Raw genomic sequence first — 16,033 nt, 5'->3', positions numbered from 1 at the left:
TTTTTCATAAGTAATATCATATCCAGAGAGTTCAATTTAGTGACCAGAGGGCCTCAGTTTCTATCATCACAAGCTTGTGGAGAAATATGAAAATAAATGACATGGGCTTTGGTGATAAACCTCAATTTACTTCATCACGTTTCAGAAAAATCTTTTCAAAAGCATCATAAATCATCCAGTGTTCTACAGGTATATCTGGTAATGAGGTTGTCTAATGTGTTGTGACATCCATTACACACACACACACACACACACACACACACACACACACACACACACACACACACACACACACACAACCAAATCATCAGGCAGGCAAACAAACCCAAATATCACAGTAAGGGAGTGGCATCAATAATCTCGCTGTTTCCCAAACAAAACTCAGGCCGTCTCCCTCTGCGGTTGCCATGGAGACAGTGTCTTCACATGCCTTTGAACTGCTGCATAATGGACAGGAGCTGCTCACTGCGTTTTTGGATATTGTACTGCTCCTCTTTGAGTCTCTCCTGCTCCTGGAGCACCTCCTCCTGGAACATTCAGACCGAATCGATAAATAAGAACCGGCAGGTGACGTGGCATGGTGAAATGTTAAACAGCCGTCACTCCATGCATAAAATGAGATATTTAAATGCGAGTTCAGTGTGAACTGCACCTGCAGTGACACTTTTTATTCATTTCCAGAGTGAGAAAGTCACTGTCTGTGCAGGTTCAGCTGACTGAAAGAGGACTTTTAAAGGAATAGTTCATGCAAAAAATAAAACAGCTAAAATATTATGGGCAGAGAGTAATTCAGAAATATTATGTGTCAAGAATTGTTTATTAAGATGTAAAGTGAGTTAACTCAGTTAGGTGAGTTATAATTTTTATTAAACTGTAGATAAACATTACACTATGGACACTTGTTTCCGCCACTAAAAAAAAAAAAAAAAAAAGGTAATTGCGACTTTTTATCTCACAATTCTGACTTTTTTTTATCGCGATTGCGAGATATAAACTCGCAATTGTGTCTAATAATCAAAACTTTTTAAATCTCGCAATTCTGACTTTATAACTCACAATTCTGACTTTATATCATGCAATTCTGACTTTATAACTCGTAATCCTGACTTTATAACTCGCAATTCTGACTTTATAACTCGCAATTCTGACTTTATAACTCGTAATCCTGATTTTATAACTCGTAATCCTGACTTTATATCATGCAATTCTGACTTTATAACTAGTAATCCTGACTTTATAACTCGCAATCCTGACTTTATATCATGCAATTCTGACTTTATAAGTCGTAATCCTGACTTTATAACTCGCAGTTCTGACTTTCGTAATCCTGACTTTATAACTCGTAATCCTGACTTTATAACTCGCAGTTCTGACTTTCGTAATCCTGACTTTATAACTCGTAATCCTGACTTTATAACTCGCAATTCTGACTTTATATCATGCAATTCTGATTTTATAACTCGTAATCCTGACTTTATAACTCGCATTTCTGACTTTCATAATCCTGACTTTATAACTCGTAATCCTGACTTTATAACTCGGAATCCTGACTTTATAACTCGCAGTTCTGACTTTCATAATTCTGACTTTATAACTCGTAATCCTGACTTTACAACTCGCAATTCTGACTTTATATCATGCAATTCTGACTTTATAACTCGCAGTTCTGACTTTCGTAATCCTGACTTTACAACTCGCAATTCTGACTTTATATCATGCAATTCTGACTTTATAACTCATAATCCTGACTTTACAACTCGCAATTCTGACTTTATATCACGCAATTCTGACTTTATAACTCATAATCCTGACTTTATAACTCGTAGTTCTGACTTTCATAATCCTGACTTTATGACTCCATATTTCACACACACACACACACACACACACACACACACACACACACACACACACACACACACACACACACACACACTATGCAATAAAGTTATACAGTTATACATAAATATATGTGTGTGTGTGTGTAACACTACTAACTCATTTAAAACAAGCTGTTTTTGTCTCTGTCTGACAGCGGTTTGTATAAAGTAAATGTTTGTGGTTATTTTAAAGTCACACACCCTCAGTTTACACAGCTCCTTCCTCTCCTTGTCGTTCTCGTCTGCCCGCGCACGCAGCCAAGCCTCGTTCTGAGCTTTGTGTCTTTCTAGCATATCCTGAAGTTCCTGTCCAAACACAACCGCAAACTTCCTTTAGGCATTGTTTGGAACAGGAACAGACAAATCCAAGAAGATTAATCTAATGACGTAATTTTGATCAGCAGTACCTGTCTCTGTCTCAGGAGATGCTCATTTTGAGCGTCTCTCTCATTCTGTAGCGCCTCTGTGTCTCGTGCAAGCGCTTCTTTTTCTCTGTTTCAGATGAGAACAGATTCATTTTTGCATTGTTAGTGATTTCGACAATTAACTTGAAATGAACAATATGGCATAATCTCTACCTGTCTAGCTTTTGGAATTCCTCATCTAACATGGCAAAAGCTTTGTGGATCATGTTCATGGCTTCATCACGAACTGTACTGAAATCTCTATGACCGCTCACCTGGATGAAAGTGACATGAGTTTATTGACTTTGTTACAAAATCATATATTTCCTTTTATATAAAGAAATGATGTGAGCCACAGCATCTAAAGCATACACTTTCCCTTACGTATTCATTTATATTTAAAGCTAAAATCTGTAAACTACCATTTAAAGGGGCCATGACATGTTTTTAAAAAAAATTATTTTAATATGTTCCTTGAGGTATTATGTTTTCCACACACACACACACACAAAAGTAGGTGGGGCCTATGGTGTGATGATGTATAAGGCCTACTTATACTATGCCCTAAAAGTATGTACTGGTTTTGTGAAGAAAAAGTACTTTTGAGTGTGTAGCAGGATCATAGACAAGCTTTGGGGCATACTACCTTGTCATAATTGCATGTTTAACGGATGTTCTGTCACTTAGTTATGCAAACCTGTCAATGTTTAAACTGCCCTGTCAATCATCTTGTCACAGTTAAAATCCTCCTACATTCAATTTAATTTAATTTCCAACCGTTTTAGAGAGGAATGCTGTTGCACGTTGATCTGCCAGTTGTGGATCTTTCACGCAGAGATTTTCAATTTGCATAATGATGAATTTAAAAGTGTGTAATGACCAAACGTATCTTTTGAAAAGTTCACAATGTTGCTGAAGATGAAATATAATGTGGATAACATTGAATAAATATCTTTTTGTCAGGTTAGATACTGATTATTAATTACTCAAACCCCTTAAACCAAACCTCTCTACTCACCCAAAAATGAAAATTATGTCATTAATGACTCACCCTCATGTCGTTCCAAACCCGTAAGACCTCCGTTCATCTTCGGAACACAGTTTAAGATATTTTAAATTTAGTCCGAGAGCTTTCTGTCCCTCCATTGAAAATGTATGTACGGTATAATGTCCATGTCCAGAAAGGTAATAAAAACATCATCAAAGTAGTCCATGTGACATCAGTGGGTCAGTTAGAATTTGTTGAAGCATCGAAAATACATTTTGGTCCAAAAATAACAAAAACTACGACTTTATTCAGCATCGTCTTCTCTTCCGGAATCCTTTCCATTGAATTGATTCCATTGAATCCTTTCATCTGTCGGCGTTGGTAATGCACTTTTACGTTGCTGTGGTTGTTTTTGGCGATTAGGACATCCGCGACATGCACACTTACACACCATTTTAAAAAATATAGCAATACCAAAATACAAACAATGTAGAATAGCTTGAATACAGCGTGCGTCTCCCTCAGACTGTAAACGAAGCTCGGGCGCACCGGATAACTCGTCAGCAGTGTCTTACATCAGCAGCGTCACTGCGGAGTCGTGAACCACACTCCGGAGCAGAAGGGGGCGGTAATGCACCAATAAGATGGATGCCAACCGCCGTAAAACAGGAAAGAAGAAGAAGAAGTGGATTCGTGAACCCGGATTGACAACAGACCCGGAAGAGAAGACAATGCTGAATAAAGTCGTAGTTTTTGTTATTTTTGGACCAAAATATATTTTCAATGCTTCAAAATGTCGCGGATGTCCTAATCGGCAAAAACAATCAGGCGACGTAAAAGTGCATTACCAACGCCGACAGATGAAAGGATTCAATGGAATCAATTCAATGGAAAGGATTCCGGAAGAGAATACAATGCTGAATAAAGTCGTAGTTTTTGTTATTTTTGGACCAAAATGTATTTTCGATGCTTCAACAAATTCTAACTAACCCACTGATGTCACACTTTGATGATGTTTTTATACCTTTCTGGACATGGACAGTATACCGTACATACATTTTCAATGGAGGGACAGAAAGCTCTCGGACTAAATCTAAAATATCTTAAACTGTGTTCTGAAGATGAACGGAGCTCTTACGGGTTTGAGGGTGAGTCATTAATGACATAATTTTAATTTTTGGGTGAACTAACCCTTTAACAGTCGATCGCGCATATCCGCCATTTTTGAAGTTTTTTAACACTTTTTATTCATGTTTGTAGTTCTAACAGAATCCTCATCCAACGCACAATGGGTTGTGGGCAATATTAGCACAGATCTGCACTTTTAATGGTACAAAGATCTCTTATATAAGAAAAGATCAAATGTCATGACCCCTTTAAAAGTTTGGGGCCTTTGACAGAAGTCTCTTCTGCTTACCAAAGCTGCATTTATTTGATCAAAAATAGAGTAAAAACAGTACAATCTTATAACACTTTTAAAATAACTGTTTTCTATTGTAATATATATGTTAAAATATAATTTATTCCTGTGATGTAAAGCTGAATTTTCAGCATCATTACTCCAGTCTTCAGTGTCACATGATCCTTCAGAAATCATTCTAATATGCTGATTTGCTGCTCAAGAAGCATTTCTGATTATTATCAATGTTGAAAACACAGTTGTGCTGCTTCATATTTTTGCGGAAACTGTGATAAATAGAATTTTTTTAACATTATAAATGACTTTTGATCAGTTTAATGCATCCTTGTGAATAAAAGTATAATTCTTTAAACTGTCAACAACCCCAGATGCAAAGCTTTGAACATCCACTGTTATAAATGAAGTGCCTGGGATGTTTGTAATGGAGATGTGTGATGTAAATCACCTGGATATTTTCACTCCTGTAGCTCTTCACGGTCACTGGAGACTGACTCAGCTCGTACTTCACATTGGGAATCTTTGTCGGAGCGAAGCTGCTCAAGTGGAAATGATTTGAATAACAGAATGTTACTTTCATATGAAACTGGTAATGAAACTGGTGTTTTAGTCACAGAAACACACCCACCTATTACTGACACCCTGCAGTCCAAACTCAGACAAAATCTCCTTCATCACTATATAACAGTGTGCAGGAAGTAATGGATGAAGCACAAATGAAAGTAATACTGATAAATGGTATTTATGAGTCAAGACAGTAACATTATGTACCTGGCTGTCTCTCTGAGGGGTTTATTAACTTCATTATTTTCAAGTCATTAAATTCTTGCTCTTCATTTTTGCCTCCAAACACATAAAGCTGCAACCAAGAAAAAAGATGCAAAGTTAGATCTAAAATGCCGAAAACACATTTTACATTTGTTTAACACGGACCGGTGCTGTTATTTTTAACTAAAACTACACTGTAAACAAAAGATTGTAATTTTAACTGTAAAACAATGTGAAAAAATGACAGTAACAGTAAGTTCCTGTACTATATACAGAGAAAAATTGTAAAAGATCTAACCTTACATTTCATGTAGGCCTAATTATACAGTAAAATACTGTTAAATGTGACATTTTTGGAAGTAAGAAGAACAAATCATCTAATAATTTACAGTTAAAACCTGTAAATAGACATTCCCAGAATTCCATGTGTGATAAAAATTATGTTTCTTCTAAGTTTTTTTTTGTACATGTACATTAGAGTTTCATGTTACATCTTGTGGTTTAATTAATGTTTATTGCATTACTTTAGTGTCATTTGTGTTATAATGATGGTGTTTTGTGTTTGTGTGTATGACTATGCACCTTCTATATATTAATATTTACCTCAGCGTGTGAAAAAGCTACTTGTGATGAATTTTTATTCATCAATTTTTTTTTTTTTTTAAATTAGTTTTGAATTGTAAAATTAAAATTTACAGGTTTGACTGTAAATATGTTAAGATTTTTACTATATTTTCTACAGAATTATTATTATTTAATAATAGAATTATTATTAATTATTATTATTAATTATTATGTATTAAAAATGATTTTCGGCAATTAAAATAAGGTAAAATAAAATATAAATATTAGATGGAAAAACATAAACTTAAAAAACTAGACAATTAAATGTGAAATGTGGCCTTGGCAATTAACTAAAGCAAAACAACTTTAAGATGAAATACTAAAATTACTAAAAATGAAATAAATGAAATAAATTGAAATATATAAAAAAAACTAATAAAATGACTAAAAATTATGTAACACTTTACAATAAGGTTTCATTTGTTAATATTAGTTAACTACATTAGTTAATATGAACTAAGAATGAAAAATACTTCAACAGCATTTATTAATTTTAGTTATTATCATTGTTAGTTAATGCATTAACTAATGTTAACAAATGATTATGAAGTGTAAATTACTAAAAACAACTACAATTAAAATAAAAACTGAAAAATTTAAAAACAAAAGCTATTTCAAAATATCACAAAATACTATAATAGTATTTCAATATACTAAAATAATAACACTGAAATGTCACTCAAGTCCAACATTTGGACACGTCTACTTATCCTTCATTATAACTATTTTTCACAATGTTGTAATAATAATAAAATTAGGGCTGCACAACGATTAATTGCGATTAATCGTTTGCAAAATAAAAGTCTGTGTTACGTAATATATGTGTGTGTTCTGTGTATAATAATTATGTATATATAAATACATGCACATACATGTATATATTTAAGAAACAAATTATATTTATATATAAAATATTTATATGTAATATAAAATATATATAAATATGTATATTTATTTATACATGTATATATTTCTTAAATTTTTACACGTATGTGCATGTATTTATATATACATAATTATTATACACAGAACACACACATATATTACGTAAACACAGACTTTTATTTTGCAAACGATTAATCGCGATTAATCGTTGCAGCCCTAAATAAAATGATGAAAATTCTGAAATAAAACAAATGGAAGTCTGGGAATGATGTCGTGAAACTGTCTTATATTTGAGCTTTTACTTTGTCTACAGTCCAGCTCTGCTCATTCTGGACATTCATCAACCAACTTCATGAGGAGCATCATGGGATGCTTTTTGAAGAAGGAACATACACGTTGAGCATTTCATGATGCTTCTCCTTCAACTCATTCATTTTTAAAAAATGAAATGAAAAGCAGAAGCAGAAGCCTTTAGATCAATCGTTTTTGTGATCCTGAGAAACAGTCCAGTGTGTCCAGACGTTTGAATGGTAGTGCATTAACACACACACACATACATGACTGTGGACGATGAAAGCCGTGTGTCCATGACGTCTAGCGGGAGGGATGCCGACATACAGCGGAACCTTCCATTTCATCTTTGCTGGTGAAATAGGAAGAGTGTTAGTGTCTGTTCATTCACTGGAAACTACTATGAGGAAAAAAAGTTTCAGTCTCAGTTTTCCTTACCGATGCTTAATTTGTGAATTTCACTGGTGGATGATACCGCTCCGTCTGGATTAGTGACTGTTCCCCCAAATAAGTAAATATCCTGAATCAAAATAACAATAGTGTACTATTTGAAAAGTGGGATATGAATCGTGACAAAATAAAGTTTTTACTTTTGCTCATTCTTGAATTTTGTTCTAAATATTTAAAGGATTAGTTCACCTTAGAATGAAAATTTCCTGATAATTTACTCACCCCCATGTTATCCAAGATGTTCATGTCTTTCTTTTTCAGTCGAAAAGAAATGAAGGTTTTTGATGAAAACATTCCAGGATTTTTCTCCATATAGTGGACTTCACTGGGGTTCAACAGGTTGGATGGTGAGTAAATTATCAGGAAATTTTCATTCTGAAGTGAACTAATCCTTTAAGCATTAAACAGAAGTGTGGAATTTGTCCTGAAGCATTTCTGTACTTTTCTCATTCACATTTAATTCTGAAAATGTACACCACTGATCAAAAGTTTACAGTAAGATGTAATGTTTTTTTGAAAGAAGTCTCTTCTGCTCACCAAGGTTGCATTTATTTGATCAAAAATACAGTAAAAACTATAAAATTGTGAAATATTATTACAATATAAAATAACTGTTTTCTATTGTAATATATTGTAAAATGTAATTTATTTCTGTGATCAAAGCTGAATTTTCAGCATCATTACTCCAGTCTTCAGTGTCACATGATCCTTCAGAGATCATTCTAATCTTTTGTACATTATAAATGCCTTTACTGTCGCTTTGGATCAATTTTATGTGTCCTTGCTAAATAAAAGTATTCATTTCTTTTTTCTTTGAACTTGTGAATCAATACTGTATAAATCTAGTGAAATGACTGCTTTACCTTGTCATGATGTGGTGTAAAGGTTTGACCGGCACAAACAACAGGAGACTCTCCTTTTACCTTAAACTGTTCCCACACCAGAGTCTCTATGAGAAAACACACAGTTCATTGCAGTCAGACGAATTAGTCGTACAATTAAAACTGCGATCTTTTGGTGCCCTTTACTATTGTACCTGTGTTCAATGCATATATAGACCCATCCTCTGAACATCCACCAAACAAGAATATCTGCTCACCGACCGCAGCAAACGAGTGATTATATCTACAGAACAAAAGAGGAAGAACGCGGTCAGATGGAGAGACAGCAGATGCTGGCCTTGAGTCTCTGGAAGAGGAAAACCACTAAATAAATTCACTGGTTTCAAACAGATGGCTCATGATTACAGCTCCATTTTCAACAATCATTCAGTCAACGTAAGCTACAATATATACTCCTTTATATATATTTTTCTGCACACAGTTTTAAAGTTAAACCTCCTACTTCATCCAGATCACTATTTACCTTTCTGAAGGCAGAGCTCCTGTAGTTTTAATAGGCATCCAAATCAGAGACACTGAAAAAAGTAAAGTAAGTTACGATTAACAGAACACTTCATCCAAATATTAAAAAGATTATAAGTGAATCAAATGTTTTGCAGAAATATTTTTTTTCATGCTGCTTTTAAAGTGTTTAGCGGGTTAGGAACAACATGAGAGTGAGTAAATAATGACAATTTTAATTTTTTTGCATTTAAAAAGACTGTAAATCCAAACAAATGTGCTTATGTATTGACTTTACTCAGTGTGCAACTATTTGTAGAGTTGTGTCCAGTTGCATAAACTACCAATCTTACAAGTTAGTCTTCTAATTTTTTCTCTTAAAACTTTTTTAACCCTTGTGCGAATGTGCGACCTTATCTTCTTCGGGGTTTTTTTTTTTTTTTTATCATTTTGCCTTTGTTAATACCAACTACATAAATTTTGGCACAAGTGTGTATTTTTATTGGAATTTTACTATTTCACCCTCATTTCCTTTAATATGTATTTTTTACACCAGGTACACAAAATAGTTCCTCTCAGGACCTTTTGGACAAAAATGTCTCTAGTGAAACCCATTAAAACCACATTTTTAATCATATTGCCATTTAACTATAAATGATGCAATCTTTGTTAATAAGCTTTCATTCTGTTGGCAATTAAAATTTTTACTATTTTTTTTTTAACCAGATAGTGCCATATTCTATGCTTTATTCTTGTTTTCTGCTTCTGCATATTATAGAGCCAACTGGATAAATTATGCAGCTATAATTGTGTGGGTGTGTTGGTATGGATGTCAGAGTGTGGTTTCTATGTGTGTATTAAAAAAAATTGTGTGTGTGTGTATGCTAGTAATATTTGAGAGAGAAAAACTTTGGAGCTTTGCTGACATCTAATGGGGACATTTTGGTACTGCGCCCAAACAAAATCTTACTGAAAGCTCATTTTTTTAAAATCTCAACATCAAATTTGGAACAAAACTTGTTTAGATTTATGGCTTTGATTCAGTGATCAGTTTTAGAGTTCAGCATGTTTCATAAAATATATATTTTATATAAAATAATGTTCATAAATAATTTTCATAAACTTAAATCTCTATAACTTTTTTTTTTGGGTTTAACATAGTGACTGTATTTATGCAACTGGTCTAATGTAGGTCAAGTTATTTTTACTATTCAGCACAAATTCTCAAATAAGTTACTAATGTGATTAATCTAAAAAAAAAAAAAACTTATTTTATCTTAGCTAGAGATCCCCAACCTTTAACAACTTAACATTACCAACCACAAAAAAATTTGAAATAATCTTTATGATTTAAAATGATAAGAATGTGTGATATGATTTTAAGAATGTGTAAAATCATTATTTAAATAATTATTTTTACTTTTATGAAACATCAGTCAATCAAACATTTTTATATTTTAGAACTTCAACAATTAGAACTAAAACATAACATCATGTGAACATTCTTATAATAAACAGAAGAATTATTATAAATTAATGGCTGTGCATGAGACATTATTAGGTCATTCAGTGTTTAAATTTGAATAATAAAGACCTACAAAAGATCACTATATGTCATCAAAATGTGTATATGAATATTAAAAACACTTTTTAATCTCTTACAATTCTGACATTTACCTAAAGATAACTTGTATGTGATTTTGTTGTGTCTTTTTTCTCAACCCACTCTCATAAAAAATGTGAAAACTTATATTGCTGAACACATTTAATAACGTGACGGACAGGGATCGGTGAAGTCCTCACACTACTGACCTGTGTTGAACATCATGAGGTCATCAGTAGGGACTCCATCCAGAATCCCTCCGTACACATAGATATTCTCTCCCAGAGCTGCTGCGCTGTGTCTCAGTGTCCGCAGAGACACGCCTGCAGTGAGCAGCTTCTCCCACGTCAACGTCACTGAGAACGACCAGATAAAAGCATCTTAACATGACGTCAACAACACAAGATATTCATTTCTATCTAAAATTGTCATATGCACTGACACATACAGTAGTATGCACAATAAATGCTCTAGTGTCTTACCAATGTCAAAGCAATAGACGCCTGGGAGACACTCTTTAGCGTCAGGATGTGAGGAGCCTCCAAACAAATAGAGTTTTCCTTTAACAACACTATGGAAAAATGGATAAGCGTGTTTTGATGTAATTTTAATTTATCATCAAAATGAAGAGTAAATATATATATACACATACATACATACACATAGTACAGTGAAAAGTTTGGGGTTAGCAGGATTTTCTGGAAAGAAATTAATATTTTTATCCAGCGAGGACGTATTATATATTATAAATAAATTTATAATATTACAAAACATTCCTATTTCAAATAAATCCTGTTCTTTTGAACTTTCTAATCACCAAAGTATCCTGACAAAAATCAGCATATTAGAATGATTTCTGAAGGATCATGTGACACTGAAGACTGGAGTAATGATGCTGAAAATTCAGCTTTGATCACAGGAATAAATTATATTTTTTAAATATATTCAGATAAAAAACAATTATTTTTAATTGTAATAATACTCCACTGTTTTTACTGTATTTTTGATTAAATAAATGTAGTTAGTCTTGTATTTGTTTCTTTTAAAATTTTTGAATGAATGATTCAATGACTCACTCATAAATACTTCACTTGTTTCATGACTGGATGTCTGAATCAGCATTTTTGAACGAATCTCTTGAATAAATGATTCAGTAACAAATATATTTTTTAACAGTCACTTATGGTGAAATATTTGATTTATCCTAAACAATGGTAGAACACTATGTGTTTGGAAGGCCTCATGGCCTATATGACTGTGAGAAATTATTATTATAAAAGGCCAGATGCTTTTGAGAAAGTCTTATGGTCCACTAAGTAGTTTTTCTGTCAGGGGAGTCAGGGGATTTCCCTCAAACACACAGGTGGCTGTGAAAGAATAAAACCACTATTATGAGGAAAAATAATGATGTCACCTGAAGGCTTCTCGCCTTTGGGAAGAAGCAGATTGACCTTGGAAAATGTTATATCTTGCCTCTGATAAAGGGTTGACCATCAATTGGCAGGCTTCCACAATTAGAGCGAAAGACGAGAGAAGAAAGACTTAATTATGTGAAACAGGAGGGGTGAATCGTGCCAGAAAAGTAAGTTGCTTGCGAAATAACAGATAAGAAAAGGGTATAAGAATGAAGCCCTGGCCAGAGACAGATTCAGATGTTCAGCAGGCATCTCAGCTTTGTTGCTTTGTACAATAAAGTCTTATTTTGTACCGTGGAACTGTAACCTGGACTCTCATCCTCTGTTGGACTGTGTGAATTTTTCTCAGGCACGAGGGGCAGTGTCATTCATTTATAACAGATTACTCAAGCAGTGCTGTGGCACACTCCCTATCACTACTATATGGGAAAAGAAGCTGGCCCATTACAAAAAAAAAAAAAACTGGGATTAGATCTGGGAAAGTATTCCAATGATGTCCAAAAATCTCGCCCATCAACTAATACACTACAAACTCATCCACAAGGCTTACACTACTCCATATGTCCTGCACAAAATGAAGCGCTTGCCTACCCCTTTTTGCTTACTTTGTAATTCAAATACCATGGAGACCTATATGCACATGTTTTATGAGTGTCAACATATTGGTAAATTTTAGGATAAGGTAAGTCTTGACAGAGCTATGTGACGTGGTTGTCTTTAAACATCCCAGTCTTTGTCTGTTGAATGATGATAGCGAGCTCAATCTGAATGTTAACCAGCGAAGGATCCTTCACACTGCCCTAACTGCGGCCAAAAAGATCATTTTTAAAATCTAGCATGAACCCACATCCGCAGCATTTAAAATGTGGCTTATAGAACTCAAAAATATTGCATTGTTAGAATGCACAACAGCGAGAAATAATAAAGCCAAACCAAAAACACTTAAGGCATGGGCAGAATTTATTAGGAAAATCTCCCATATAATATCTCATTAGAGCAACTGTACTGTTCGCTCTATAAGTCCAGGAAGAAGGAGCAGTTGGAATCTTAGATCCGTGCTGGTGTTATCTACTCAACCCCTCTCCCCCCTAATTCTCCTCATTTTAATTATTTGTATCCATCTATTATTATTTATTATTGTTATTTATTTTATTTTTTACATATGCAAACCCTGGTTTTGTATATAGTTAAGCTGTGTCACACATGTTGACCATGTTCTGTTCTGCAATAAAAAAAATAATCACAAAAAAATTAAGTTTTATTTTAACTTCTGAAACTCTTCCGCTTGAGCTTCATTTGTGAGGAAAAGATGACTTTTCTCCACAACACTCGCTTACTCGCTTCTGTAGACATCAATGTTTATATCTGAAATATAAACATTTATCCTAGGACTTCTGTGATAATATGAATATTTGTAACAGAAATAATGATACTATGTGGTTAAAAAGACTGTTTGTGAAGCAGTTTCATACTTAAACATGATAACAGCTCTCTCTGGATCAGTGGCAGCACCAAAGCAGATCTGAATGTTCACCGTGATCGTACTTGTCAAAGATTAAAGGTGTCCTAGAATCAAAAATTGAATTTACCTTGGCATAGTTGAATAACAAGAGTTCAGTACATGGAAATGACATACAGTGAGTCTCAAACACCATTGTTTCCTCCTCCTTGTGTAAATCTCATTTGTTTAAAAGACCTCCGAAGAACAGGCGAATTTTAAAATAACACCGACTGTTACGTAACAGTCAGGATCATTTATATGTACGCCCCCAATATTTGCATATGCCAGCCCATGTTCAAGGCATTAGACAAGGGCAGTCAGTATTAACGTCTGGAGCTGTGCACAGCTGAATCATCAGACTAGGTAAGCAAGCAAGACAACAGCGAAAAATGGCAGATGGAGCAATAATAACTGACATGATCCATGATATCATGATATTTTTAGTGATATTTGTAAATTGTCTTTCTAAATGTTTCGTTAGCATGTTGCTAATGTACTGTTAAATGTGGTTAAAGTTACCATCGTTTCTTACTGTATTCACAGAGACAAGAGCCAGTCGCTATTTTCATTATTAAACACTTGCAGTCTGTATAATGCATAAACACAACTTCATTCTTTATAAATCTCTCCAACAGTGTAGCATTAGCCGTTAGCCATGGAGCATAGCCTCAAATTCATTCAGAATCAAATGTAAACATCCAAATAAATACTATACTCACATGATCCAACGCATGCATGCAGCATGCATAATGAACATCTTGTAAAGATCCATTTGAGGGTTATATTAGCTGTGTGAACTTTGTAAATGCACTGTATTATAGTCGAGAGCTTGTGGGGCAGGGAGTGCGCGATTTAAAGGGGCCGCAGCCTGAATCGGCGCATAGTTAATGATGCCCCAAAATAGGCAGTTAAAAAAATTATTAAAAAAATCTATGGGGTATTTTGAGCTGAAACTTCACAGACACATTCAGGGGACACCTTAGACTTATATTACATCTTGTAAAAACTAGTTCTAGGGCATCTTTAATTGACACAGCCGAATCGTTGTGATTTAGGAATAAGATCATGGGAGTTTGAATCCCGATTGTGATCTTTTAACGATTAATCATGCAGCTCTAGTAATAATATTTCACATATACTGTTTTACTCTATTTTTGATGCAATAAATACAGCCGTGGTGAGCAGAAGAGATTCTTTCAAAAACATAAACAATCTTACTGACCACAAACTTTTGAACGATAGTGTAGATATCATTACCATAGAGTGTGTCCTTCTCTTACTGTGGGAACATCACCTTTCTGGGGCATCAGCTCCCATGTTACTCGATTAGATGCAACTAAAACAGAAAAAAGGTTGAAAGAATGCAAAATCAATCATGCATTTATGAAAAAAAAAAAAAAATTCACCAAAAGCAGGCTACCTGTAATCATGTAAAAGTCGTTCAGATATATTGGAGGATCATCCTAAGGACAGAAAAATAGTTCTTTATTGTTGCACACGCATCATTATTTTTAATGAACACTGAAATAAGTGCAGTTTTCAGCAGTTTATTAGATTCACACACCTCTGTGATCGCGCTTGATGCTCCTCCAAACAAGAAAGCAATATTTCCTGCTACAGTCATCGCATGGCCATATCTGTAAATAAGTGTGAGCATTATACTTATATAGCAATCATCATTCAGTCTGTAAAGGCCTTACAAATGAAAGAGAAACATCTGTAAGAGGAACTTACTTACCTTGGGCTTGGTGGGATTCCTGCAATTTCCTTGTCAACCCAATGTCCACTTGCTAAAGCCATGGTTAAGTTAATTTCTTACACCTAATTTTTTAATCAATATCTTGTGAAAATCAATAGTATCATGTGGTAAATGTATTACTGTCCCATTGGGATACATTCACACACAGGCAAACTCTCTCTAGCTGGTAAGATGAGGATACCTGTTGCCTAGTGACACAAATAAACAAACTTTACCAGCTCATCATGCTAACTGATCTGCTGCCACAGCCGCCCGAGAGACCCATTTAACTTAATTGAGGCAAACCATGAAAATAATTGTCTCAGTCTCAAGTATTAATATTAAATGTATCACTGTAACTTAAATAACCCGGTTGCTGGATAAAGCAAACTACAGACCATATATTAAGGTCTTTATCACACTTTAAAATAAAATATAAATCACTTTTAAATACTTTTAAATAATATATTATTTATAAAATAATATTATAAAACTACACAATCTGTTATTAGATATTATAATATAAAATATTATTGTTTTTAATGTAGAACGATAAAACGATAGATAGATAGATAGATAGATAGATAGATAGATAGATAGATGGATAGAACGATGGATGGATAATTGAATGATAAATGGATAGATGGATGGATGGATGGATGGATGGATGGATAGATGGATGGATGACCGAATGATTGAACGATAGATAGAAAGAACGATAAAATG

The 16,033-nt window shown here is 33.9% G+C and overlaps 1 protein-coding gene across 3 annotated transcripts in view; it reads right to left on the bottom strand.

Moving 5' to 3' along the window:
* Nucleotides 1-113: 113 nt before the first annotated feature.
* The window catches only part of zmp:0000001301 (rab9 effector protein with kelch motifs), a 19,448-nt gene continuing 3,528 nt past the window's right edge, over nt 114-16,033 (bottom strand). Inside the window, exons 2-19 of one of the 3 annotated variants that reach the window (XM_048181248.1) lie at nt 15,308-15,516; nt 15,134-15,206; nt 14,990-15,032; nt 14,827-14,905; nt 11,136-11,224; nt 10,863-11,009; nt 9,073-9,124; nt 8,744-8,832; nt 8,571-8,656; nt 7,696-7,777; nt 7,524-7,609; nt 5,461-5,548; nt 5,318-5,366; nt 5,138-5,225; nt 2,459-2,559; nt 2,288-2,372; nt 2,082-2,186; nt 114-527 (exon numbers count right to left, since the gene is read on the bottom strand). In XM_048181248.1, the coding sequence (XP_048037205.1) occupies nt 423-527; nt 2,082-2,186; nt 2,288-2,372; nt 2,459-2,559; nt 5,138-5,225; nt 5,318-5,366; nt 5,461-5,548; nt 7,524-7,609; nt 7,696-7,777; nt 8,571-8,656; nt 8,744-8,832; nt 9,073-9,124; nt 10,863-11,009; nt 11,136-11,224; nt 14,827-14,905; nt 14,990-15,032; nt 15,134-15,206; nt 15,308-15,369 (1,509 nt within the window). In that variant the 5' untranslated portion in view covers nt 15,370-15,516 and the 3' untranslated portion in view covers nt 114-422. The remainder of the gene's footprint in view (nt 528-2,081; nt 2,187-2,287; nt 2,373-2,458; nt 2,560-5,137; nt 5,226-5,317; nt 5,367-5,460; nt 5,549-7,523; nt 7,610-7,695; nt 7,778-8,570; nt 8,657-8,743; nt 8,833-9,072; nt 9,125-10,862; nt 11,010-11,135; nt 11,225-14,826; nt 14,906-14,989; nt 15,033-15,133; nt 15,207-15,307; nt 15,517-16,033) is intronic. The other 2 variants (XM_048181247.1, XM_048181250.1) reach the window with 2 other exon arrangements.

The sequence above is a fragment of the Megalobrama amblycephala genome, linkage group LG2 (genome assembly GCF_018812025.1).
Source record: "Megalobrama amblycephala isolate DHTTF-2021 linkage group LG2, ASM1881202v1, whole genome shotgun sequence".
Classification (NCBI taxonomy): domain Eukaryota; kingdom Metazoa; phylum Chordata; class Actinopteri; order Cypriniformes; family Xenocyprididae; genus Megalobrama; species Megalobrama amblycephala.
This window is presented reverse-complemented; position numbering and strand designations above follow the sequence as displayed.